This window comes from Temnothorax longispinosus, chromosome 5 (genome assembly GCF_030848805.1).
Source record: "Temnothorax longispinosus isolate EJ_2023e chromosome 5, Tlon_JGU_v1, whole genome shotgun sequence".
Taxonomy (NCBI): Eukaryota; Metazoa; Arthropoda; class Insecta; order Hymenoptera; family Formicidae; genus Temnothorax; species Temnothorax longispinosus.
Window position 1 is genome coordinate 16,021 of NC_092362.1, and position 26,009 is coordinate 42,029.

Here is a 26,009-nt window from a genome sequence, read left to right on the forward strand (position 1 = left end):
AATATGGTTTAATAATAATGCGAAAAAATTATGTAAATTTTAATAAAAAATAATTATTTTAGTGTAAAACAAGCGTTATCCGACCTGTACGCAATATTGGATAACTTTGCGCGTCAATAAAAAAATCAGCGTTTGTTGTACGAAAAAAATACAAGGGTCCTTTTTTGTTGCAAATTTTGTCCACAACAAGATGCATACGATAAAATTCGTCTCAAATAAATTCTAAGGGCCTGAAAACAGCGAAAAACTAAGAGTAGTCCAAAAAATCAAAATTTTTTGCTTACATAGCTACAAAACTAAAGAAAAAGGTCTAAAAAATCGGTTACACCCTGAAAAGTATTCTTTTGTAGTTCTCAGATGATGTGTGATTTTTTGGGAATTTTTAATTCCATTTTAAATGACTGAAAAAAAATCACCGACGCAACATCAAAAAAACGATGAAATCGAGGGTTTTCGAGATAAGAGTCTCGGACTTTGACGGCGCGTGCAAGCTAAACGACTGACTTGACGATAAATGTTGTTCAGATCATTATTGTAGATAATTTTACGCTCTACAAAAAAGTACGTATAGTTAGTTACCCTATCTTGCTTAGTTTTCGAGATATTTGAGAAAAAATAAAAAAAATTGCGTTTTTTGTTGATATATTGTTAATAACTTTTAATGCGCATTAATTATGCGAAGCAAAATTACTCCCACTTACAGCACCTAAATCAAAGCGATTCATGGTGGTTGCAACCTGAAAGAGTGATTGGAAGGTTACCCCCCTAAATAGTCTAATATGACTGGCCTACTGGGGATCCCTCGCAATATATCATACCCCTCTAAAAGCAAACCCCTCTTATGCACTTGCTAACATTTCAGCGGTGATTATTCCGTGAATTTGAAATGTGTAAATTTCCCCATTCATCCTCGCGAACTTACATGAATGCGAAATGCAAAATGGAGACACCGTCTCGCGATGCGCTTTGCGTGAAATTTTGCAAGGTTTTGTCGTTCTCGATTTCAGCATTTATCAGGGCATTCGTGTATTTCGTTGAAGTACGATCGTCGAAGCGTTTGCCAATAAAAATTGTCCTGTTCGATAAAACTTCAATTTAATTCGATCGACGTGCGGTGCGAAGATGCGCATGACGTATATCGCGCCGTTAATATGTCGTTAAATAATAACATCAAGGGTAGATCAAGTCGAAATAAATGTTTCGTGCGACACTTTGTCACTTTTATTGCCGCATAATGTCGGAAATAAAAGTGAGCTGCAAAAGGAAGATATACGCGGTGGCAGTTTACATTGTTGATCGTTCGCCGCAACAATATTGATACCGTAAAATATACTTCCGCAAATTTTCCGCGCTCGCTGAACAGTTTGCACAGCCGCCAGCAATGTTGCAAATGTCAGTACTTATTTGCGTATAAAGGTGTAAAACGTACGTGTATACGTATAAAAGTTTGCTAATAATTGCGAGATCCCTCATCCTGCGTCTATCAGCTTCCCTTCGTCGATTCGCTATAATATCCTATTTTGCGCACGATGAGGGCGGTTTTTACGATACTTGCAATTTTTCTTGTACAATGCGCGTATTTACGTGCCGAGCCTAAACCGGGAATGATCGTGGAGGGTATAGGCAACGTTTTAAACCCAGATTCCTGTATTCTCGGCGTTAAATCGGTATCGGTGTTTCTGTACAACAGGTAAAAAAGGCGCGAATGTCCATTGTCAACTCGTTCGTTGGCGCCGATTATATCTATCATTCTTTCAGTAAATTCGAAGGCAAAAATATTAGCACAAAGGAGATCTGCGATAATATCGACTCATCGCAACAGGTCGCCTTTGTAACCCATGGCTTTCTCAGTTCTGGAAACACGACTAGTTTCCGAGAGCTGTCCTCACAATTGGAACAGGTAGATACTATATATTCGCATGAGTACTTGGAATGAAAAATATAACGTCCCTAAAAAAGACAAAATTCTCATTTCAATAGAAAAGTATCGTAAAACGTAGTGAAGAGTAGACAAGAATTGATAAAAGTAGCTTCCTGATAAAATTGATGAATTCTTGACGTTGTCAAAAATTTAATAAAATAATTTACTATTTTTACAGAAAGGCTACACGGTATTTGCGATGGATTGGTCTCAAGGAGCCTGTACTGATGGGATACCTATTATCAAGTTCGCGGGATATCCCGCGGCAGTAAAGAACACTCGTGAGATGGGTCAACTCATAGCAAGGTATGATTACTAAAAAAAAGATTGATATGAAATATTAAATAAAACAATATTTATGATTGACATACATAATATAGCTAATATATAATGTTAAATAAATGTAGTATTCGAAAAATTAGATTTTACGCGTATTGAAAATGTGATGTCCACGGATTCATATATTCGATTGAATTTTCGGTAAATATTGAATATAACGGCCTCCCCCCGATTCCTTTAAAAATTTCAAATTTTATGTATTTTGGGTCGTAAAAAAGATTCTGAGAAGGAAAATCGTCGCTTATGCTCCGTTCTGTTTATAATTAAATAAAGCAGATAATACTCTGTATTTATGTTTTCTACTATTCTCTGCTTTAACAAAGATTATTTTTTTTAAATATATAATTAAATAAAGTTGTAGATAACATAATATGATCTAATTGAACTAAGTAAGAAGCGAAATATATATATATATATATATATATATATATATATATATATATAAATTATCGTTTCAGTTGTCATTTCCTTACTTACCGTAATATTTTAAGGATTAATTATAATTAAAATAAAGCGACAGTTTTCCTTCTCAGAATTTCTTTTACCACCCAAAATATACAAAATTTGCAAATTTTAAAGCAATCGGAGAGAGGGGAGTTATATTCAATATTTACCGAATTTTCTCTTGCAGCTATATAGAGTGCTTGGTCAAGGACTGTGGTGTTCCGTTAGAAAACATCATACTCATCGGCCACAGTCTTGGCGCGCACATAAGCGGCTTTGCCGGAAAAGAGGTAGACATAAAGGGCCTGGGCAAGATAAAGCACATCATTGCCGCCGATCCCGCAAAGCCATTGTTCGGTAGGAACAAATGTGAGGATAGGTTGTGTGAGTCGGATGCCAAGTGTGTAACAATTCTTCACACGTCGACTCTCGGGATATCAAAACCTATAGGTCACCTGGACTTACAGTTCAATAATGGAAATATACAACCAGGATGTGGTGAGAAATCAATTGCATCTAATTATTGCGTACGGAGAGACGTTGAATGTTGCTAGAATGACAGGAAAGAAACAATAATTTGTAAATTAAACAAATTCGCGTTTCAGGCGTGGACGTCAGTTGCTCACACAGCCAATCTATCAGTTATTTAACCAATTCGTTGAAAGATAATTGCACATTCCCTGGTGTTCCTATGAAGTAAGTTCCTTCTGCATATGCTTCAGCTTAGCTCAATTCAACCTTCATGAGTTTTTCCTGAAAAGTCTCAAATTATTACACATATTTATAATAATTCTTTAATTCCTTTGTCTTTCATTTTCAGGAAAAAGCTATTACCATTCCAAAGGTATAAATACGATGTTACTTGGGATTATTTATGTACAGATTCTTTCTGTTATTTTGTGATTGTTGTACTATTCATTATACGACTTGATTTTTTTTCAGTTCACCTCCTTATCCTAGTTCTAACACAACGGATTGTATTGCCATAAACCACAATAATATATTGGACGCCAGTTGTCCCATAAAGGGACAATTCTACGTATTCGTTGAAAAGGATTCCTTCTGTACACAGAAAACTTTCAACTGCAAGCACCAATAACAGCAGTATATTTAATTTGAAATGTCAATCTCATTCTGATATAAATAAAATTTTACAATGGACAATTGTAAATAAGCAATTAAATTAAATCGTTTGACCAGCATGTAAATCTTTCTTTCTCAAAATCCTTGAGCCATTACTGATGAAAGAAAACGAACACCTGTAATTTATAAAGTTTAATAAAACTAAGTGAATGGAAATTTGATAAAGGAAAAGACGAAAATAGGACCATCACAGGAATTTCATTGCGCATTATCGTATATTTCTCGATTATCTTACTGAATTAAATTTTATAATAATTATACATTTTTATTATCTCATTCGTTCTCTTGTGTATGTGACGTTCTTTCGTTATTCGCCTTAAAAACGACAGAGATACTCTCGATAATCATCTGCCGCGGGAATAACTCTCGTTCAACGTAATTCGCGTCGTGTGAACATCGTAGTACATCGCTCAGACGTTTCTCTCGCATCGTTTATCGTACATTGTGTGTTAATATTCCCTTTGTCTTTCTTTCTTTTTCTCTCGCTTCGCAATTCGTAAATAAAATACATTGTCGCGTTGTTAATCTTTTTCGAACAGCCACCTGTAGTTTTCCTTAATCAATATTGATACATCGACATCGAGCTTGTCGCGAGATTGGAAATATCGCTATTCTTTCGGTTAGTACAGATAATCCTTAATCTGTATGACCTGTGTGTTCAATCAAATTGATTCACAACTCAAGACGTTCATTAAAATGATTATTAAAACTAAGTTAGGAGATCCTAATCCTTAGTCTTTTTGCTTTTTCAGCAACGAGTCCGCGTCTTACAGTATCACAATGTGTGATACGCACGCCAGTGCACTCGAAGAAAATTTATGTGTGCAAAGATAATAAAACTCCACGTTATTTTACTGTACAGTAAAATCATGTTACGTTATATGCTGCTCAATGATAAAAGAATTTTCGTTTTTCGAAATAATTGGATGAAACATACCAATTATATTTTAACGCGATAAAAGCAATATTATAAAATAGCAAAATATGTAAAAGACGTTTCATAGTACCTTATTGTTAGGTACAAATACATATATATATATATATATATATATATATATATACACACACAAAAATATATATAGATATATATAACAATTCTTTCGATATAACAATAGAACTTTTAGATATGCGATAACAAAGCTTTTAATTTAAAACACATTTTTTAACTTTGACAGATATAAAATTAGAAAACGTTTCAGGAAGTTTCATTACATTTGCATTCTAATAGTTTTCTGCTGTATTTTTTCTTAATCTCATAAAGCTTATAAAACACAGAATATATTAATTTTCAATTTTAATACGTTTTGAAGAAAATAGTATTTTGATAATAAGAATTCAGAAAGGAAATGTACTTGCAATTATCGTGATCACTTCTTGACATCTTAATAATTCATCCGTTTAATATTTCATATCTTACATAAACTTCGCTTATAACGATAGTCCGACTTAAATATGATAAATTTTGCTATAATTCAGAAAATAATATCATGAGGAAGATGTATTGACGTATAATCTTCGCTTACATCGATGAGTACGCATTAACTCATATTTTATTCCGATATTTTATTCGATTAAATACTCGCACAAATAAATGGAGATTGGAAATCAAACGTTGAAAGATTATTATAGAAGCGTTAGGAAAACGTACATTATCGACTGTCGCTTTTTTTTCTTTCATTTGCTGGATTTGATCTTGCCACGTCCGGAAACATTACGACGCCTCGACTCGTTCGCCTCACGCATCAGACTTATAGGTCTGCAATATAGACGGCCTATGTATCTCGATACCGCGCATTATAGGGTATCTTTGTTTTGTTCTTTTTATTAGTTTGCACGGAGCTTGATCGCGATCAACTTACTTTCGATTTCCGACCCTGCAGAGATGAGCTTGGTATGCGGTTGTGCGGTCGTGCTCGGCTGCGGATTATTCAGCTGTCCTGTAGTTGTAGGCGCAGCGAAGCCAGGAGGTGGTTGCATCGCCCAATGCTGAGCAGGTGCGTTCTGCTCCTGCGCACAAAATATAAATAGTTAACGTTTGCATGCATCGTTGACGTAGAATATATTCCGTACAGAGTAAATAAAATTCGCGTTGTTATATTCTATGACGAGTTGTTACTCAAAGAACCATTCGTCAAAAATAAACAAAACACAAAACTTCGTTACCTGTTGCGCGTTATGGGTCACCACATGAGAAGGATGAATGTGGGAAAACTGCCAAGCGTTGGTAGTTTGGAATGGAAGAGGTCTAGACGAAGTAACTATAGCCGGATCAATCGAAGTCCAATCTGCGATAGGTCCGAAATTGTTCCATCCTTTCTGATGCAACGCTTGATGGTGGAACTGCTGCTGTTGTTGATTATTAATCTCACACCAATCTTTCAGGGTATAAACCGCGTCGCCCGTGCACTTGCCGATGTCTGTATGAAAAATTGATCCAATATGTTAAACTACAAATATATTAAAAATATCCGAATATGAAAGATTAATAAGTAGAATTATTACTTTGCGTGTTGAGAAGCGGGCTTCCGTTCGGAAGGTACGCACTCTGCTGAGGTGGCTGCGCTCCTGCAAGCATAACATTGGACAGATTGTCAATAAATCGCGAGTAGCAATATCCCACCAATATCTAAATCTACACGTTCGTGATTCTTTATAGACCGATAGATGTTTACAGATCTTTTTACTTTTTTATAGAAATCCGCGAATTAAAAATTTATCTTTGTGTCTACGGCTACGATAGATTATCGTATACGTATGTAAACTTCACGCACTGTGCACTATGATTCCTGATCCCTGATGGAAAAATTGGAGGAACACTAACCAGAGAGGGCACTATTCGTTGGTGCTGGTCGTGGTATACCGAGACCGAATGAGTTCATGTGATTTGGCGTGGAACCAGGAAAACCCGGTGGCGGGAGTCGACTGCGCTGTCCTAAACTGGTAGCCGTCACAGTGCCCTGTGCTGGGCTCTGTGCGCCGCTTGGTAACAGATTTTGCGGAAGACGGGACAAGAGGGAATGCGACTGAAGCACCTGTAGATTTTGCAAGTGCTGAGCTTGTTGCTGCAAGTGTGCTATATGCGCAACCTAAAACAATATTTGTCTCCGTAAGTTTCATTCAATTCTATATCTCGTGTAAGGTACTAAATTATAGTCCTAAAATGTGACCAAGTTTTATTAAATGTTAATTTACTACGTACTAATAAGAAATAAAAGTATCCTTTTTCGAGATTTCGATAAGGATATTTACTTGTGGAAAGTGTTGTTGGTTAAGGCTCGCGAGAGTTTGGTGATGCTGCACCCTAGTTTGCTCCTCTCGTTCTCTTTGCTGCTGTTGTTGCTGGAATATCTTCTGCTGTTGCACCTGCATTTCGTCTTCTAAAAGTTCTGCTAATGCTTTCTGCGTTTCGTGGAAAGGGTCGAAACCTAAATCGTCGTCCGCTTTCACCTCTGAGCCTGCGTCACGATGATTCCGGATTTCTTCGATTGTAGCGTGGCCGTTCTGTTTTGCGTACTCACAATTTTCTTGAGTTTGTTGCGTCTTGAAAATTTTATTTTTAATATTAGTAACACAGTAATACATTAATCTCCAAAAAACTTTTGCATATATGTACAAAGAACGTCTTTTTACTTTTTTTTAGACAGAATACTTTATTTCATTATAAAATGGTTGTATAAAACTCTGTTGGAAATCCACGGGTAGTAGAGGAGCTAAGGGCGATAGCTCAAAACATTTCCATCGATTTATCTTTTGCTGATGATGGTCCGAAACCTGGGCCGAAACGTACGAACATTATTCTATAAAGGAACCTTTGCACACTGTTGCACTACCGCGCCTGCTGACTCTCATTTAGCCCGGTCCTCTACTATTCGTTATTGTGAATTTTATTATAATCCGCTCACCTGTATATTAAGCCTTTGTTGTAATGAATTTTGTTGAAAGTCTGCCATAAATTTAGATGCAGATGAATTTACAAGTAAGTTAGACGTGAAGGTACCAGATGACGGTTCTGTGAGTGCAGCGGTGTAAGGTGCATTTATATAAGCCTCCTCATCTACAAAACCCTCGGAGTTGAACGTTACTCCCGGTGAATCAGTTGGGCTGGATTTTGATATAATGTGGTTCGTTCGAGATTCAGGCTGGAAGCCGAAAGCAGCCTGCCAATCTTCGCTAGAATGAACTGTCGGTAAGGAATCGGGTATCGTAGCTACTCCCGTGCTCGTCCAATCTAGATTTGTATTTGCTACATATCGGAAAAAAAAAATTCATTGGTAATTTTTTCACTGATTACAAAAAATGGAAAAATAGAGAACAAAAGCATCTAGATAAAGCTAAAAATTTTTTAATTCTTTTTCGTTAGGCTTTTTTTGAAAATAAAATATCCTCTTTTTTAGAATCTTTATCTAAAGAAAGCAAGTGACAAACAATAATAGAAAAAAAACAAAGGTATAGAACTTATATATATATATATATATATATATATATATATATATATATATATATATATATACACACACACACACACACACACACACACACACACACACACACACACACACCTGCGAGGGAATTTAGTGGCATCGAAGTGGTGGTTGGTATTTTCTGAAAGGTGTTTGAACTGAAGAAACTGTTATTGTCCGCCTGAAAGATCGACCGATGGTTGAGTTGCATTTGAGATCCATTGTGTAATCCTGGTGGTGGTGGTTGGTTGGCACCTTGTGATGAATTTGTGCTAGCTGGAGACGAACCTACAGATGATACGCAAAAATCTCTATACTACACAACGCGGTCAGAATCGTTTCTATACTCTTGCAATGCCAGAATAAACAGCTATTCAAAATTCAATTCTCTTCTCAAGAAATATTTACATACACGTCACACAAAATTAAATAAGTTACAACAACAAGAATGTCTCTTTAGATGTAAAAGTATCAAAACCAAAATAGCATAACTCATGTAATTTTGGAAAATACAATATATGTTGCGATACATTGAACTCGTGAGAGTAATGTTTACGTTAGCATTTTTTTCATCGGAATCTATAAGGAATATATAACATTTAAGAGTGTACACAAAAACACACACACAAAAAAAAAAAACGGTTACTACTGATTTTTTTCCAAGAATTCTCTTTATTTTGGCATATATCAATAAACTATTCAATGTGTGTTGTTATTCTACATTGTTAAAATATAGTTATAAATTTTGGCTTACTGTACATTATTTAGAATGTTAGAATGATTTATATTATTTAGTTGTGCGCTCAAATTTTATAATGTATGTTCAACGAAAAAGATAAGTATTTTCTGAATAACTCATATAATTTGTTACAAATATTATGATTAACATTATGTCACGTTACAGTTGCTATAATTTTTTTTTACTTCCAATGACAAATTTATAACAATGCTATTATTTCTTCATAGAGGAAGCTTTATACATATATAAACTTAGGTATTATATATGTATATGTATATCCATATATATACATATATGTATATGTGTATGAATACATATTTACATATATATATGTATACGTGTGTATACGTAGAGATAAAAGCCATAGTAATGTAAGTCAAATTTTTTAAGATATTGACTCGTGTACATAAACGCAATCTATACAATATATAAATTGCATCTATGCGCATTAGTCAATATTTTAAATTTTAAAAAATTTGACTTATACTATGGCTTTTACCTCTCCATATGTACATATGTTCATGAATATATATACATGTATATACATATACATGCCAATTTATTTTCAAATAATTCATGTATGCAAACATATAAAATGATGAATAAAAATAGTCTTCTGGTAACGATGTTAATGGAAAATTATAACTAAAAAGATAATCAGCGTCAAATGTATCGTTAAATGAAAATATAAATGTAGAACTTCGTGATTATAAATTAAATCAATCAAAATAGTTTCGTAATGTTTTCAACCTATATCGTTTACAGATCTTTGTGGAATTCTTCTACCTGATAGAATTCTTCTACCAGGGACTTGATACATATAAAAAGATATATGATCAGGATAAAGAACTCACCCAAAAGAACAGCGGCACTATTTTCCTCGCTCGATTCAGCTAAGTGTTCGGCTTGGTGATTTACGTTCGAGTCTTCCGTGCTCGAGATTGTACTAGCTGGCGTACTACCTTCGCGCTGTTGATCCATTTCACTATCCGAATGCCGGCGTTCCCCGTTTTGAAATGCACCATTTACATTAACTTCGTGAGACTGTAACTGAACTAATTTTGATGTTTTGTTGCTAATTTGTAATGGCTGTGGTTGCTGCTGCTGCTGCTGTTCCATTTTACACTTGTTACCCAATTTTTGCAACATTTCACCGTTTGTATCAGCGGAAAAGTTTCTAACGTCCTTTTGTCCGGTAATTTGCGACTGTGAACTACTTTGCATGTTGATTGAGCTTGATTCAGATCGCGACGTCGTACGAGTACCGTGCTTCTCTTTGTTTTGACTATTTTTATGTTTGTTCCGAACTGCCTGCGCTTTACTTTCGCTATTACTTTTACCCCGCCGTACACCCACACCACTTTCACCCTTATTGTTGTTGTTTTGTTGATGCGTAGGCACCCCGGAGGACATATGACTTTGTTGAGCTACCGTGCTGTTTCCGCTCGTCACGTTGCTGTGCTGTGAAGTTGTTTGCGCAGGTAGTGCTATTTCTTTACAACTGGTTTGTGTACCTAAAAGCAAGACGTTGATACGTAGCGTCAAAAATTCTTGTTAAAAATTTTTAACGTTCAACAATGTCTTATTATGCTAAACAATTTAGATTCACTCACTATTTGTCTGTCCCGGTTGCAACGACGGCCAGGCCTCTTTAGTTTGCGAATTTACAGTTCCACTTTCCCTAACAATACTGCCCGTTACAGGTGGTGATGGCGTCGGTTTCCTGTGCGAACGGAGATCGAAATTAGATTCATGCGCGTAACAGCCCCGAGAAACTGTCATTTCTTTAAAGAAATAAATTTTTATACCGTTGGACTGACGCGTGTGCATGTAACGATTGCACAAGCTTGCGCTCGTACTCCTGATGTTTTCCTTGATGCATCTCCTCCTTCGTAAAAGATGCCTCCTGGTCCCCAAGATCATGCAGGTACATGCAATCAGGCTTCGGACAGGCTTGGTTACGCATAAAGTGCGAACAGTACTTCGTCGTTCCTAATGATGTTTTTATTGTCCGTCCGTCCACAACAATGTTATTCACAGCCTCTATAGCACGTAGCGCATCTTCTTGACGCTGTTACAACACGAACAATATTATTGCTTACAATATTTATTACATTTGCTCACTCACGAGGCATCTGCGAAATAAGAAAAACAAAAAATAATAATTTACAAAATCAACTCACTTGATAAGTAACATAAGCCGAAGCACTGGGGCCTTGAGACCCTGCATAGGAAGTACTCTGGTTAATTACGACTTTGTGTATCTTCCCAAATTTCCCAAAATATTCGTGTTTCTTTAAAACCTAAAGCATGCGAAATATTATACGTCGTGATCTCCTTATTTTTAAAGATACGGTGTTTTTACGGAGCTCTTCGCGTTATCGTTCACTTTATAGAACGGCCGTTATCGGCCATACTCACATCAGCATCTGCCAGCCGCATTGGTAATCCTACTACAAACACTAAATTTTTTTGTACTACTCTCACGTTCGCTAGATGTTTCCGATTTTCTGTAACTCTCTGCTTCCGTTGTTGATCCTTCAATCTCTTCTCAGCTTTTATTCTAAAAGGAATAGGAGAGGATAGATCGTTCGGTCCATAATACGTCTTTAATGATGAAATCATTTATCGGTATTAATTAAAATGTCGGACAAATAACACAGATTCGGCGGGGGTACCTTGCTATTTCTTCCTTGGTAAGGGGTTTAAAATCAGCCGGATTTTCAGAGTAGGCCTTTCGACACGCGGGACACAGGCCGTTCTCGTCGGTACGGATTCTGTGCCAACAAAAACGGCATATCTGGTATCCGCAGGTGCACGGGTAGAAACTCAGATCGTCCACCTCCAACGGCTCCATACACAGAGGGCACTCCACCGCATCCTCGCCGCTTTGATTCAATACTGACATCTTCGTCGCCGGTCTCGTGAATGTCACAAGACAAGCAAGCAGATCACGAATATCTATCTAAGTCTGCCGAAGTCTGTAAATAAACCACACGACGGAGTCACAAAATCAGGTCGAGATTACGTGATAATATACGATTAACGCCCTGAAATTTCTTTGCCAGTATGCCCGTATCTATCGAACACCGCCAGCTTTCGAATTTCGCGTCCCAGGATGCCGCTACCTAGGTTCCACTTACATGACAAAGTCACCTCGCTCGGTGATTGAGTAATTGACAGTGCTCGCGGACCTCACTTTACACGCCGCTACCTTTGTTCGAATCTGAAACAGATGGGGCGCAACCGTTAGCCATCCGCGAACGGGCCGGACTTACGTCGTGTTTCGCGAGGGGGGGACGCATCTCTGTCGACTGTCCCGTGGGCCTGTTGACGTACCGTCCGTCTCGTCTCACCCGTCGTACCCGTCTCGCCCACGGCAATGTAAACGTGGACACGCGCGCGACTTTTACGCGAGACGCAAAAGACCAGACGTCAGAAACGTCCGTACGTACGTCCTCGGCCGCACTCCCACGCGCCTCTCCGCGTTTATCAGATCGAAACAGGTGCGCGAGCGGGCGCGAGGGAGGACAACGGGAGAGAGAGAGAGAGAGAGAAGGGAACGGGAGCACACCGAGGGAGACGAGGGCCGAGCGGGCCCACGGAGGCGAAAGGGCGACGACAGGTCACGAACCGCGAGTTCCGTTTTGACAGGAGCTGTCAGATCCGCGCGAGAGAAAGAGAGCGCGCGCGAGGGAGGGGGAGAGCGCGAGCGAGTGGGAAGAAACGGCGAGGGGGAGCGAGCGGGCATGCGGCAGGGGGGGACAAGGGGAGGGAAAGAAAGAGAACGAATAGCGAGAGGTGCAGCGAACAAAGAAGACGTGCACACCGGAATTCTCGCGCGATTACGCACGAGGGCTGCGGATATCGCAGGCGCGCGCGCGACGCCCTACGGAGGGTCGACGACGTCTCTTTCGCGCGGCGCCGAGGTGACGGGAGTTCGTTCTCACCGTGCGCGACGTCGAGGTCGACCAATCGGGGGGAGGGGGGGGGGGCGGGAGAAAAAAATCCTATGCACAGTACTACAGGGAGAGGGTCACCATCTTTTCTCTCTTTCGCTCTCCGTTTCACCAGCCCTCCCTCTTTTCTCTCGCGGCTCGCGCACGACGAAAACGCGGACCGTATGTACGAGAGGGCGACGATCGGGCGAAACAGCTGTTGGTGCAGGCGTTCCACCCGGAGAGGGCCCGGCGCGGCGAGAGGGCAGCCGAGCAGCCGTGAGAAACGTCAAGCGGGTGCGAGCGAGAGAGAGGATCTCACTGGCTACGCCATAATAGAGGCGAAAAAAATCTAGTTGTGGTGGGGCATGACACGTACATTCCGCCTCTCGCTCGCTCGCCTCTTAGGCCACGAGCCACGAGTACGCAAGGACGACGATCTGCGTCTCTCGCTGAACGGGGTGCTCGCGAAGGGGGGAAAAATCACGACTCAGTGGGCGAGAAAGAGAGAGAAAGAGAGGGTGCGCGCGGGCGGTCGGGAGGAACGCGAGGACGGTCACAGGGAGGGATGGACAAACGGTAGAAGAGGGGAGGGGGGGGGGGGAAATGATGTCGACGAGGCGGGAGGCGGGAGCGAGAGAGACCAACTGCCATTATGTACTGTCGAATCACACCGTCGCGTCGAGAAGGGACGACTCCACGTCGCGATCTTTTCTTCGTCGATCTCGATCTTTCTCCCTCTCCCTCTCTTGCGTGCGTCTACCTGCGTATCTCTCTTTCTCTCTCTCTACACGGTTTTTTCCAGGCTAGGGCACGAGGATCCCTCGGCGAATGCTATCCGCGACGACGCGCCCCGATCGGCCGATCCAGGCCTCCCATTTATGTAAACGCGCCGAGCGATGAGCGATCGAGCGACGAGGATGGCGTTCGCCGCAGACATCGCGAACGTCACGCGAGATTCCACGATCCATCCGCTAGGGGGGTTGCTGGCCCGGAGCGGACAGCGGACCCGAGTCACCCGAGAAGCCACGGGGCACACGTACCCCTCTGACTCACTTTAACCTTAATCGCGTGGGCCAGCCTCCTGGCCGTAACCGAGTCGTCGATTCCCAGCGGGATGCTTCCGGATCATACGCGTCCCGATTTCTCTCGAGTCACGCCAAAGTCGCACGACCGGCCCTGCCCGTTAAACGCGCGTCGCCATCACAAAGGCGCCGGAGTAACTCGCACGGGTCCTTTATTTACTTACATCGAGATCGACTCACGAGTCACGACTTTTCCGCTAACAAATCTCTCTCTCTACTGGGAAATTTTTCTATAGTGTTCCACTGCCCCCGGGACCCATAGTTGGTGGTGCGCGGCCGCGACTGCGCATCCTAGCCGGATGTTGCACGCGCCGCCCGTGGCTTGTGTTGTTGTGTGGCTCTTCTCCCCTAGGCGTCGTCGCAACAAGTTACTAGCGATTAATCGTCGCGACTGTCGCGAGTCGCGCGAGAGCACGGAGATCAAAGAACAGTAGAACGATCATAATAAATAATATCCGTAAAATGTGCAAAATTTTGCGTCGTTCATTCGCTCTTCCTCGTTACCGTCACCTCCTCTCTCTTTCAGATCCCGCAGAACTTGCGTTCGTATCTCGCGGCTAAGTGGAAGTGCGTCACGTCGAATCGATGCACCCAACGGACGCGCGCGAATTCCTCCACCGCGATTTCCGTTGTTCGAAACGCAGCTGCGTTCTGAAAATTGATGGGTTTATTACCAATAACTGACGAGTCCAACAGTGAAAATGTATGCTAAGAGTGACGGCCCAATTCTCAAGCAATCAACCAAGGATGAGAATTTAAATGACCTTGTTTGTAGAAAATTTAAGTTACATAAAAAGTTAGTTCCGAACATACTTGAATTTCTCTAAACCATTATAACAAAAAACTACGGGGAACTGTTTCAACACTTATTTGGTTGCTTGAAAATTGGATCTCTCTCATTAGTTGCTTTCATCGAGCGTAATATAATCCCTTTTATTGCATATTTATTATTAAAAATGTATATTATCATTAAATTTATAGCGCGAGAGAAGGTAAAACTTTTTACAGATTCTCTTAGAAAATTTTCGTACCAAATTCTTGGTTCTTTTTTACAAAGTTATTCGAGTTAAAAAATTAAAATCAAATTATATTCGAGTTATATTCATAATTCCTAGTATGGTTTGAGCGAGCCATGTTTCTTCGATCTCCTTTTGCGTTCGTGAACAACGCCAAACAGCGGATGCCTTGTTTTTACATTATCAGGAAATTGCACGCCGCAGTTTTCTACAGATATCGGCTTTACTTCCGGCGCTCCAGACAATTTCCTCCTTACCGTTAAGACACCAGCTGGCTTGATATTTACTAGATATTTACAAGAGAAGAATTAGTATCAATACATATAAAATGGAGAGACAATATAACGAGGAAACATTCAAAACTTCTCTTTCAATTTCCTAGTAAAAAGCCTGTTACCAGTCTTATAATGTGGGGTGTCCTTCTTAGAGTTGAAAACACATGTGACGTTGTGATTCGTGTTGTGCGCGACTATACAGTACCGTTCGTCTTTAATTCTGAACTTTGACTTATCCTTGAAGGCTATAGTCTGATCACGAAGCTCCTGTGGATTTATCTGCACGCAATGCACAAGATTAATACTCTCGACGTCTCTCGAAACATTAAAGACAATCTTCCATTGTCTGCACTTACTAATCGAGGAATGTCCATTATCCAGCACTCTTCGCTGTCCGAAACATCCTCCAAGCTAAATGTAGAAGATATATTTTCCTCTTCTAGCGTCTCTTTTTGAACTATGTCTTCAAGCTGAAAGACAAATGGAAGAATACAGTTCTTACTCGAGTATTTTTTAATTTTAATGATTTAAATTATAAATTATAAATAATATAATTAGAATTATATAAGTGAGATGAATCCACTTACGGTGCGCGGTCTGGACAAAACTGAGGCAGGCTGTGACAATCCGAGGATCGCCTCGCTCGATTTTTTAACATCGCCGTTGAACCGCGCGACTTCGTCACTCGTCACGTTATCGCCGGACTTGGTAGACCTCTTCAGAATACTTTTGCGCGATTTAATGGGACTACTAGGCGTCCTAGACTGCGCCTCCGTGTTTATTGTGATAGATTTGCGTTTGTGGTTCGGAAGTGACGTAGTATCTACGGCGTCCTCCATCAACACCATTGACTTGTTCAACTGCGTGTTCAGTTTTGTCACCGAGTCCTCACTAGCGGAGTCCGTCATATCTCTCGAAAATTTGTCTTAAATTAAACGCGTGAACTGTCCGACGGAAACAGACGGAACGATCTCGTCAACCGTCACCGTCGCCGACGCCCGTGGCCGTGGCGCGCACTTGATAGGTTATGTTAGGTTATGGCTAGTTCGTCATGGCTAGTTTTCACGAAACTCGCTCGACAGCCTCGACAGTTGACACGGAACACACGAGCATTGGTCGTGTTCAGCAGACACAACTGTTGAGTTCGTCTTATCAACACTCTGCGTTGATTGGTTGGTTCTAAAAGTAAGAGCCAATCACGTTCGAATGCTACTGAGCGGCTTGGTCTGCTGAACGCGCCCATTAAGGTGAAATTTCATGGGCAGTGAAAAGTAGCAGCAGATCGTACTGATTGGCTACAAAATAGAGAAGTTCTAGGAACTCGAGAACTTCTCTATTTTATAGCCAATCAGTACAATCTGCTGCTACTTTTCACTGCCCATGAAATTTCACCTTTATCTGACGGTGTGTATTTGCTTGTGGCCCAATCGTTTCTCTGTAGCCTGTAGCCCAGAGACATGATTGGTTGTTGAAACCGCATCGTTTCTTGTCGCGCTCTATGCGCATCGGCCATAAGATCGCTCATAAATGGCGCCAAAACAAGGATCAAGGATTTGTGACAAAGAACACATGACACAAACGGAGAAACTTTCGGGACGTTGAATTCAATCCTCTGGACTCGGCGTGACACGGAGAATTTTATTCGCGAAAGTTCGTGTCAGAGTGAGAGCTGTGTGAGATGGCTTCCGCCAGAAACCTGAGGAGGTCTACGCGAGTGACAACTCGCGTGAAATACACGGAGGATAGCGACGACGGAATACCTGAGGGCACTGGTAAGATTATATTAATATAAATTACGCACGTAAATTGGAGTTTAATCCGTTTTAGAATCTGTTCGACCTCTTGAGATTTCATTTATGTTATCTATATTTGCTGTACTGCACTGCCAATGTAGCCTGCACGTTGTTTTGCAGCTCGAGCTGACATACTGAAGGCTGAATTAGAGAAGCAGCTTCAGGATGTCGAAGAGGATGTACAGAAACCACATGGTAATTGATAAAGTTTTATATATGAACTTGTTACTTTACTTTTATCTGACATTGTGTGTTAATGCGCTTCAGAATTATTTTCTGAGAAGGATGTGTGTGGAAGAAAGCTGTATGGATTTCAAACACCAACGAAAAGGAATAGCATGATACTTAAAGCCAATCAGTGTCGTACACCCGAGACCCCAAAAAGTTTCAAGACGCTTCCAGTTCTAAAAATTGTTCTTGAAAAGATTACGTCAAGTCCTGAAAGTCAAGCCAACAGGGAGGATGTTGATACCAAAGGTACAGTATATCTTGCTTCAGCTAAAGATTTTGCTGCAAATTATGGAAGAATCTATTTGCATCTTTTTAATTTCGTTTTCTTTTTGATAACCATTAGTGTCTCGAAAACGGTATTTGCCCAGTGTAAATTCAAGTGGCGATGAGAGCGTGTCGGAAGACAGTGAATATGTACCTACGGATAATGAAAGCAGTTCAGAGCCTGACGAAACTTCTGATAAAAGTGAGGATAGCGAGAATTCTGATGTGAGTAAGGAAAACGATGCTAGAAGGGGAATTAAGCAAAAAGTGTCGAAACCTTTGCCGAAACCTTTGCCAAGACGTGAGATACAAAGTACACCTAGAAAAACAAAGAGAGGACGTAAGACTGTTGCTTACAAGGATTATGTAAGTTTAACAGGACTATCTTGAATATTTGGCAAATTATGTGAATAATATTTTAATTATGATCTATATGTATATTTAATTAGATAGATATATTTATTGACTCCCCTCGGGGTTGCAAGGCGTTTTGGAGGGACGTTCCCAACCCTTTACATACAATCTCTTAACCTACCTTAGCCTATCTTACATTTAACCTTACATACTAATTGCCCTGCCTATCTTTACACACACACACACGTTCGCAAGTTTCCTATCTCTGTGGACTTCCGTTTCCGTTTACAAACTCCTCACTCATCCTCTTTCTCTCATTCACTCCTCCCCTCCCTTACCTCCCACTCCCCTCCGTCATCTCCTCCCTCCCTTACTCTCTCTAATTTTCTCAGCCATCTCTCCCCCTCTCCCTCTTCCCCCAATACCTCCCCCACCGCTTCCTGCCATGATCTCCCTCCCCCCCAATCTGCACAATCTTCCCACACATGTTCCCACGTCTCCTCCCCCCCTCCACACACCCTGCACACTCTTCTCTCCTCCGCCATCCAATGTTTCACCCCCCTCATACCACCCCCCAGCCTGTATCTAGCCACCCTCTGCCACCTATTTTCTCCCCAGTTCTTTTTTAAGTACTCCGGTATCCCCTCCCCTTTTATCATGCCATACCACTTGTTAAATTTTGCCTCCCCTATCTCCTTCCACCTCTCCTCTCTTTGCATTCTTCTTTCTCTCTCAAGCACGTCCTCCCCCCTTCACATCCCCTTCTCCCTCAGCTCCTCCACCTCCTCTATCCTCCAGCCCCTGCTCTCCGCCGCTTCTTTTCTCTCCTCCTCCCATCCCCCCCTGCTCACCCCTCTTTTCGCCCTCCTCTTTACCTCCTCCCAGCACTCCCTTGCCAGCTCCCCTCCCTTTCCCTCCTCCAATTTTTTCTCATACCCCCATGCTCTCATAACCGCCCTTCCTCTTAGTTTCTCCCTTTGTAACTCCTCCCTAATCATATATCCCGGTATACATCTTTCCACTCCCAACACCCACCTTAAATATCTTTCCTGCAATCTCTCTATTTCCCCTCTTTCCCTCCACCCCCATATTTCCACTCCGTAACTTATCACCGTCCATATCAACTTATCAAACAACCATATTCTCCTACCCCAATCCCCCCCAAACCTCCTCTTTCCGATCCCCCATACTTGTCCCAGCAACGCCGCCCCTCTCCTCGTCCTCTCTTTTACATGTTCATCCTGCCTCCCATTACATTTTACTACATATCCCAAGTAGCAGAATTTTCTCACCTCTTCAATTATCCTACCCTTCCACCTCCAACTCACCTTTTTCCATCTTCCTCCCCCTTTTCTGCATCTCATTACCTTCGTTTTTTCACTGTTCAATACCAATCCCTTTCTGTCCAAATACCCCTCCAGTTTTCCCATCATTCCTTTCATATCTTCCTCATTCTCCGCCAACATCGCTATATCATCCGCATAAGCCAGTGTATATATCTTTCTCCCTCCCAGCTTTATTCCACCCCAGCCCCCTCTTTTCAGTTCATCGTCAATGCCAGCAGCAAGGTGAACAGAATTGGACTTAACGGACACCCTTGTCTGACTCCCCTTCCTGTCCAAAATCTCTCTCCCATCTCCTCTCCCACCCTTACCTATCTATCTATCTATCTATCTATCTATCTATGTATATTTAATTAATTAATTTTTTTTTAAAGCACATGAAAACCGACGAGTACTTTGAATCTGAATCAGAAAAGATAGTTACGTCTGATCGTACATTAGGAAGACTTCGGAACGCTCGTCTTACTGAAGAAACACTGGAAGAATTATTAACAAATCAAAATCATATTTCTACGATACATAAGAAACGTATTTGTTCATTGACAGAGAATTGTAGATCGTTCTTTTCTATGTGGCAATTTATATTGGAGTAAGTATTAAGTAGTATGGTTATGGAAAATGTTCTTTGATGGTATTTTACTCTAAGACGTATGTTATATTTTAGAGAAGGTTACAGTCTGTTGCTTCATGGAGTAGGCTCAAAAAGGAATTTAATAAACGATTTCCATAATGAGATAGCAGATCATCCAACGTTAGTCATAAATGGATTTTTTCCTAGCTTAACGCTGAAAGATGTAAGTGAAATGTCTACTGTAATTAATAAGTGTATTAATTAATTAAAAAGATATTTATAAAAGCTATAGAATGTATTAAATGTCCTTTCAGATACTCGATAACATAATAACGGATTTATTAGATTTAGATTGCCCAGCGAATCCTAATGATTGTTTCGAACTTATCGAAACGGTTATGAAAGATAATCCGGATGATCGGCTTTACTTAATAATTCACAATATAGATGGGATAATGCTGCGTTCGAATAAAGTTCAAAATATTCTTGCCAGTTTAGCAGCCATTCCGAATATCCATGTCGTAGCGTCTGTTGATCACATAAATGCACCACTCCGTAAGTTACATTTATTTTTACGCTGAATTGGAGCTGATTTGTTACTAATTTGTCACTAATTATTTTAGTTTGGGACCATATAAAACGCGCAAAGTTTAATTTTTATTGGTGGGATGCGACAACGTTATTGCCATATCAAGCGGAAACTTCGTACGAAAGTTCCTTGCTGGTTCAACAAAGCAGTGGACTCGTGCTGTCTTCTCTCCAGAATGTCTTCCTGTCTCTCACCTCAAACGCTCGAACAATTTACCTAATTCTTGTCAAATACCAATTGAGCAACAGCAGTAGCAATTTTGCAGGTAATTATCGCTCAACTACCGTTCTGTTAGCTATAATAATTAATTTGTCTATTATTTGATGATGCCATTTTAGGGATGCCGTTCAAAGATCTGTATCGAGCAGCACGCGAACAGTTTCTGGTCAGTTCCGATTTGGCATTAAGGGCGCAGTTAACTGAATTTATCGATCATAAATTACTACGAACTAAACGCACAGTTGACGGTGCTGAACATTTATTAATACCCCTCGATAAGGCTCTCCTTAAACAATTTATGGAACAGCATGGATCGTAATTTATTTGGTGTATTTAGAAAGGTATATATATTTTTGTAAAATAGTCGATATAAAATAAAGAAGATAAAGGAAAAACTGTTAATTCCTTTATTATATGTCATTAATTTATCGCACTTTATTTATATATGTATTGCTATACGATCATTAATATATTTTTTATACATTTATTAAAAGGAAGTACATCGAAATGTGACATAATCGTTTTATTGCGTTCAATGTAATTAATCAATATAAGTTAAAAAGTTTTTGCAACAAAATATAATCTTTTATCGCCGCAAATAATGATTAAATTGAAGCTTGTTTAATTCTGTTCTTTTTAAATATAGAGTAAAAAATTAAATGTTAAGTTTAAGAAAAATGTTCGATTTGATACGATATACGAAAATTTAAATCCAAAATCAATTTGAAATCCCTTTGATACATGTACAATAAAGGCCATTGCACGTAACAAAGTTTTAGTTCGTAAGGCTGTAAGAAAATAGACCAATCACACTTGATTATTCTTCAAGCGCGAGGAGAATAATCGACTGTGATTGGTCTATTTTCTTACAACCTTACGATTATGACTAAAACTTTGTTACGTGCAATGGCCTTAAGCAATATTAACACGGATTGTATTTAATTAGCATTTATGTTTAATTTCGGAGTTCGCGCGACCCGACCAGACCATAGCGCGCGCGTGCGCGACGCGCTCAGCGAGAGATCGTCCCGCCATAATGCGATTTGCGGAGCGTCGCGAAGTTAGCGCGAGTCAAACGAAGGCGCCAACCGTGTCCGCTATTATTAATACTTTTACATTCGCGATAAATGAACAGCGCGCGAGAGAAGTGATCCGATGTGCTGATGTGGTCGCGCGATGAGCAGCGGAACGCCGCTTCCACGCGCGAGCATCGTCGCCCCCGAGATGACGGTCTCGGCGGGACGAAATCGCGCCGGGGCGAAATCGAACGGCGGTGTTAGGTTACCCGCAGTGGAGCGCGGCGCCGTGAAGCTGTCCGATTCGCGTCGATTGCGACTTCGATAATCACAATCAGTTCGAAAGTCGCGATCGGCGCCAACGGTCGGTCGGGCGCTCGGCGCTCTCGCGATTGGCATCCAATTCTCTTCCGCGGGTCAAAGGGAAAGAAAATTTCGGTCCGTCCGGCCGTCGTGCTCACGTCCGTCACAGCTGCTGTGCTCGCGAGACTCGCGACTCGCGAGTTCACGAATTCGCGAAAATCCGTGAGATCGGTGGATGGCCGCACGGCCGTCCGCTGCGGCCGGCATCGTCGACGTAAACAACGCGCTGGCTCGCATGACCGCTCTGACCTTACACTGGTAAGTCGCACGCGCACGCAACCTTGACTTTCGGAGCGAATTGTGCACTGAGAGGAAGGAGAGAAAGAGAGAGCGAGACGCCGCGCCGAGTCGAGCGTCGAGTCGCGGAGAAGTAGCGGCGTGTACACGTTTTCCCTGCGTATAAATCATCGCGATGTCACTCGCGAGATATTCGCGAAGCCCTCGACGTTCGTGTCGGCACGTCGGGGTGTAAGGACGTTTCTTTCTGAATCTCACGCCGTTGCCGATCCGTCGACTCTCTTTGTGTACTTTGCATGGAGTCTTTGAATTTTATGGTGCTAGAGAGGTAACGATTCCTCTCTGAAATACTTTCTCTTACAATTAGATTCTCAATTTCTTTCCTTGCTGTGAGACAAAAGGATGGAGTCACAGCTGATTAACCGAGGGTAGTTATCGTTGAACTGCCGGTGGAGCACATGGTTATGTCGATTAGCCTGTGTCATTTTTGTACCTTGCCAGTTGAATATAAACTTTGTTTCCAGACATGTGTGCTCGCATAACTGATGTAAGGGTTTATTTGTTACAGGTTGCGTTCGAAGGAGTCTGCGTGACTGCGTCAATTGTCAAACCGAGTCAATTGTTAAGCTCTTTTCATCAAGTCTCCTGGGTGAGTGTTTTAAGTCATGCTTTTCCTCTTTTTTCCTTTGAAAGAAGGGAAACTTCCGAGCTAAGAAATATTTTCAGCTTTCTGCATAACTCTTTGTCTATTAATCCTTAAGACGTAATAATCCAGAAGTAATAATACTTATTAATTTTTTATATAAAATAGCGCTCAATGTTTTCCTGTAAATTAAATCTTGGCAGTGACAACAGTAATAAATTACCTTGTAAATTGTGGGGTAATAAATTACCTTCAGCTGCCAATATGGAGCAGCGTAACTGTGAATGCTGTTTGTTGCCCGTATTTATTATTCCAAACCGAATTAAATTCGCATACATGTTACTTTTATCTCGTTATCTGCCAGATTTCATGCAACATGCAATGGCACAATCATTGCTATACACACTGTATCTGAAAAAACACTGTGCACAGGTATGTGTAATCAATAAAGTGAAATGTATTAACCAATGTATTAATTTCCTTTTATTGTGTAATTTTTCTAATGTATCTGACAAAGAGCAGCTTGAAAGATCTTTCGCCTACTTAGCTGTTTTGATTGGTACTTAGAAACTTGGTACTTGTTTTGTGAATTTTATGTAATCGTTAAGAGGACACGAAACAGTATTATAGACGTGTTCTGCTTAAGCTTGCAAGATCTATTTGTGTTTGACAATGCAACATGATTATATTCACGCTATTACTGTTGTCACTGCCAAGATTTCTCATTTAGAAATTTTTAATGTATTTTTGTAATATTTCGTAATATTACCATGCCTCCAAATGCACGTTGCAAGGAAATTAATTCCTAACACATGTTGACAGATGGCGCACATTGTATATCTTTGCCCTAACAACGTTATAGACCAATATAGGCGATGGAATGCATTTTACTAAAATCTCTTCTTTTACATGTGTGCTTGCATAACTGATATAAGGGTTTATTTGTTGCAGGCTGCGTTCGAAGGAGTCTGCGTGACTGCGTCAATTGTCACACCGAGTCAATTGTTAAGCTCTTTTCATCAAGTCTCCTAGGTGAGTGTTTTAAGTCATGCTTTTCCTCTTTTCCTCTTTGAAAGAAGGGCAACACTGTGGAGCAATAACGATATATAACGATATATAATAAATTGAAATGTATACCTTTGACCGTCGAATAATTTTTGACGCAGTCTCGACCATCTCGGACATTTCATTTTAATTCTGTGGAGCTCTAAATTCAAAGGGGAAAGTTACTTAGCTTATTTATCGTTCATCGCTGAGAAAGGTCCCGCGTCACTCGACTCGACCGCGCCGCCGCGCGCCGTGCTGGCTTCGCGCAAATCGTCGGCATCTGTCCGCGACCGGGATCTGCGAAAGCGAATTCGCCATCGCTCGTCGCGGTGATGGTACCCTTTAGCGATCGCCGGAGACGATACGCGTTTGCCTCGCGCGTCGCGAGGGAAAGTGAGCGCGGACTCTCTCGTCGTCCTCATCTCCGTCGTCGGTCGTCGCGTCGCGGTCTGAAAAAAGGTCCAACCGACTTTCTAACGTCGGCCTGATCCGTGACATACCGTTTTATCGGTCACCAAAAAACTTTTGGTAAGTTTCGCGAGACCATCGTGTCGTGATTGCCAAAACTTCTGTCGCGTAACGCTCGATAATTCGCGCAGAATAATTTACGAGTGGGAAAAAAATTTTTGCGAAACCACAAACCGCGCGATTCCCATTGCACTTATCCCTTCGCTTCGGTAGACCGCACAAGTCTATTTTTAACCGAACGAGAGCCAAGTTCGATCGATCGTTAACGTCGATTTGATTCAAAAGAGATTTGCTCGAGGCATTCATAATGCGGCGCTAAAAAGAGAATGTCTCTCGGTGGAGGAAATTTAAACGTGAGAAACGTCACGTTGAAATTTTCAGTATGTGGGGCGTTTCACGGCGACGCGATTTATTTCGCGCGATTGAAAAACGCACAAAAAGGAAGATTTCTCCTTAAACAAAGCCAGATAATCGAGCGCGGCTACTCGTATTTGGGTTATCATAGACGGTGCCGAGGCTTTCTAGCTTTCTATGCTTATGCCAAGGATGTCCACATTACGAAGGATCCCCCACGCACATTTAGCTTCGCGCATTAGTCAGGCCATTATGCGAGACGCGCGACATGCCGGAGTCCTCCACCTCTTTCATCTGTCTTGGCCATTTAACCCTTTTCGCGTTGATTATATTTTACGATCTCTCGCTCGTCGTAAGCTGTTTTTACGCGTGCCCACTGAGCTCACCGGAGGCTCACACGGTAAGATTTTCTTGCGTCGCGCGCGGAGTAACATTATCGTCGCTTTATCTTTTTCCACTTGATAACTTAATTTCTACAGCCTTGGCTCCGAAAGTGCGGAGCGATCAATCGCGGCAAAGTAAACACGAGGCAGCTTTCCGAGCCAAAAGTCGATTAAAACGTGTGATAAATCAAATTTAACAAATGGTTTCAATTTCATATATCTTTTACGCGAATATTTAATATAAAAATTAACGTACGGAGGGACGGCTGTCACGCAGGAATTTATCCATTTGTTAAACGCGCGGTTTCGTACTCGCGGCGAAGGTTTTATGCCTTCGCACATGCAATTTTGTAGGATTATTAACAGGCTAAAATTAATCACCTCAAAAATACGTCGTAAAATCGTTTAATTTTACGGCCCCTGCGATAGGTGCGTGTGTCACGCGTCCAGTTAATTCTATATCGCTAAAATGCTTCGCCGTATTTCACGGGTATATCGCTCGATCGAGAATGACTAGAAACTTACGAGTTTTCGCGTTCACTCGCGCACGTGTAGCGATGCTTTCGGTCGAGCGCTATAAATATTTGGATCAAAAATTGCATCGTCGTCCCCACTTTCGCGACAGCGAGGTCATCGCAAATCGATCGCGCGCTCGAACACGCGTCTACTCTTTTTTTTTTTATACCATTCGTCCGCCGCGATGGCGAAACAGTATTTTTGCTTCGCGGATTTATCGTCGATAGACTTTTAAATGATTTTGGAGGCCGAAATTTC

General features: G+C 41.2%; 5 protein-coding genes across 9 annotated transcripts in view; 3 read left to right on the top strand and 2 right to left on the bottom strand.

The window, feature by feature from the left end:
• Positions 1 to 1,309: 1,309 nt before the first annotated feature.
• On the top strand, positions 1,310 to 3,906 carry LOC139812584 (phospholipase A1-like). Its single transcript, XM_071777502.1, has 7 exons — positions 1,310 to 1,690; positions 1,759 to 1,900; positions 2,100 to 2,227; positions 2,892 to 3,202; positions 3,310 to 3,400; positions 3,525 to 3,548; positions 3,647 to 3,906. Exons 1-7 carry the CDS (start codon positions 1,530 to 1,532, stop codon positions 3,801 to 3,803), a joined length of 1,014 nt encoding a protein of 337 aa, XP_071633603.1. The 5' UTR covers positions 1,310 to 1,529; the 3' UTR covers positions 3,804 to 3,906.
• A 137-nt stretch (positions 3,907 to 4,043) lies between these two features.
• Cnot4 (CCR4-NOT transcription complex subunit 4) lies at positions 4,044 to 14,380 on the bottom strand. 4 transcript variants are annotated; one of them, XM_071777499.1, is made up of 16 exons: positions 14,234 to 14,380; positions 12,190 to 12,272; positions 11,725 to 12,027; positions 11,468 to 11,609; positions 11,230 to 11,349; positions 10,855 to 11,117; positions 10,660 to 10,769; positions 9,901 to 10,560; positions 8,407 to 8,595; positions 7,750 to 8,090; positions 7,097 to 7,387; positions 6,669 to 6,933; positions 6,350 to 6,412; positions 6,011 to 6,264; positions 5,707 to 5,854; positions 4,044 to 5,603 (listed from the first exon to the last, which is right to left on the bottom strand). In XM_071777499.1, the coding sequence occupies exons 3-16, from the start codon at positions 11,952 to 11,954 to the stop codon at positions 5,596 to 5,598; spliced, it is 3,084 nt and encodes a 1,027-aa protein (XP_071633600.1). In that variant the 5' UTR covers positions 11,955 to 12,027; positions 12,190 to 12,272; positions 14,234 to 14,380; the 3' UTR covers positions 4,044 to 5,595. The 4 variants fall into 4 exon arrangements, with proteins under 4 accessions (XP_071633600.1, XP_071633598.1, XP_071633599.1 ...); XM_071777497.1 differs by having other exon boundaries at positions 4,044 to 5,854; XM_071777498.1 differs by lacking the exon at positions 14,234 to 14,380 and adding an exon at positions 12,386 to 12,651 and having other exon boundaries at positions 4,044 to 5,854.
• Positions 14,381 to 14,976: 596 nt separating this feature from the next.
• Positions 14,977 to 16,409, bottom strand: LOC139812585 (uncharacterized). Its single transcript, XM_071777503.1, has 4 exons — positions 15,948 to 16,409; positions 15,717 to 15,830; positions 15,483 to 15,639; positions 14,977 to 15,371 (listed from the first exon to the last, which is right to left on the bottom strand). Exons 1-4 carry the CDS (start codon positions 16,266 to 16,268, stop codon positions 15,181 to 15,183), a joined length of 783 nt encoding a protein of 260 aa, XP_071633604.1. The 5' UTR covers positions 16,269 to 16,409; the 3' UTR covers positions 14,977 to 15,180.
• A 449-nt stretch (positions 16,410 to 16,858) lies between these two features.
• Positions 16,859 to 21,148, top strand: Orc2 (origin recognition complex subunit 2). Its single transcript, XM_071777781.1, has 9 exons — positions 16,859 to 17,132; positions 17,274 to 17,348; positions 17,421 to 17,630; positions 17,728 to 18,014; positions 19,720 to 19,934; positions 20,010 to 20,139; positions 20,231 to 20,471; positions 20,540 to 20,770; positions 20,844 to 21,148. Exons 1-9 carry the CDS (start codon positions 17,039 to 17,041, stop codon positions 21,041 to 21,043), a joined length of 1,683 nt encoding a protein of 560 aa, XP_071633882.1. The 5' UTR covers positions 16,859 to 17,038; the 3' UTR covers positions 21,044 to 21,148.
• Positions 21,149 to 21,662: 514 nt separating this feature from the next.
• The window catches only part of Rdx (BTB/POZ and MATH domain-containing protein rdx), a 74,566-nt gene continuing 70,219 nt past the window's right edge, over positions 21,663 to 26,009 (top strand). Inside the window, exons 1-3 of one of the 2 annotated variants that reach the window (XM_071777789.1) lie at positions 21,663 to 22,361; positions 22,909 to 22,989; positions 23,935 to 24,015. The gene's annotated coding sequence lies outside the window, so the exon portion shown is untranslated. Of the gene's footprint in view, positions 22,362 to 22,492; positions 22,669 to 22,908; positions 22,990 to 23,934; positions 24,016 to 26,009 lie in introns of those variants that run through there. The other variant, XM_071777791.1, reaches the window with a different exon arrangement.

What these genes read in the sequence shown, in the direction of transcription:
- LOC139812584 (XM_071777502.1), top strand. Translation starts at nt 1,530, where the DNA reads ATGAGGGCGGTTTTTACGATACTTGCAATTTTTCTTGTACAATGCGCG. An exon ending in TTCCCTGGTGTTCCTATGAA is followed by an intron (nt 3,401 to 3,524) that starts GTAAGTTCCTTC and finishes TTTCATTTTCAG; the next exon opens with GAAAAAGCTATTACCATTCC. An exon ending in AAGCTATTACCATTCCAAAG is followed by an intron (nt 3,549 to 3,646) that starts GTATAAATACGA and finishes ATTTTTTTTCAG; the next exon opens with TTCACCTCCTTATCCTAGTT.
- Cnot4 (XM_071777497.1), bottom strand. Translation starts at nt 11,954, where the DNA reads ATGTCAGTATTGAATCAAAGCGGCGAGGATGCGGTGGAGTGCCCTCTG. An exon ending in CGGCTTATGTTACTTATCAA is followed by an intron (nt 11,118 to 11,229) that starts GTGAGTTGATTT and finishes GTGTTGTAACAG; the next exon opens with CGTCAAGAAGATGCGCTACG. An exon ending in TAGTGCCGCTGTTCTTTTGG is followed by an intron (nt 8,596 to 9,900) that starts GTGAGTTCTTTA and finishes TATCATCTGTAG; the next exon opens with GTTCGTCTCCAGCTAGCACA.
- Orc2 (XM_071777781.1), top strand. Translation starts at nt 17,039, where the DNA reads ATGGCTTCCGCCAGAAACCTGAGGAGGTCTACGCGAGTGACAACTCGC. An exon ending in CTGTTGCTTACAAGGATTAT is followed by an intron (nt 18,015 to 19,719) that starts GTAAGTTTAACA and finishes TTTTTTTTAAAG; the next exon opens with CACATGAAAACCGACGAGTA. An exon ending in ATGTGGCAATTTATATTGGA is followed by an intron (nt 19,935 to 20,009) that starts GTAAGTATTAAG and finishes GTTATATTTTAG; the next exon opens with AGAAGGTTACAGTCTGTTGC.
- LOC139812585 (XM_071777503.1), bottom strand. Translation starts at nt 16,268, where the DNA reads ATGACGGACTCCGCTAGTGAGGACTCGGTGACAAAACTGAACACGCAG. An exon ending in TTTTGTCCAGACCGCGCACC is followed by an intron (nt 15,831 to 15,947) that starts GTAAGTGGATTC and finishes TTTGTCTTTCAG; the next exon opens with CTTGAAGACATAGTTCAAAA. An exon ending in CACCCCACATTATAAGACTG is followed by an intron (nt 15,372 to 15,482) that starts GTAACAGGCTTT and finishes GTAAATATCTAG; the next exon opens with TAAATATCAAGCCAGCTGGT.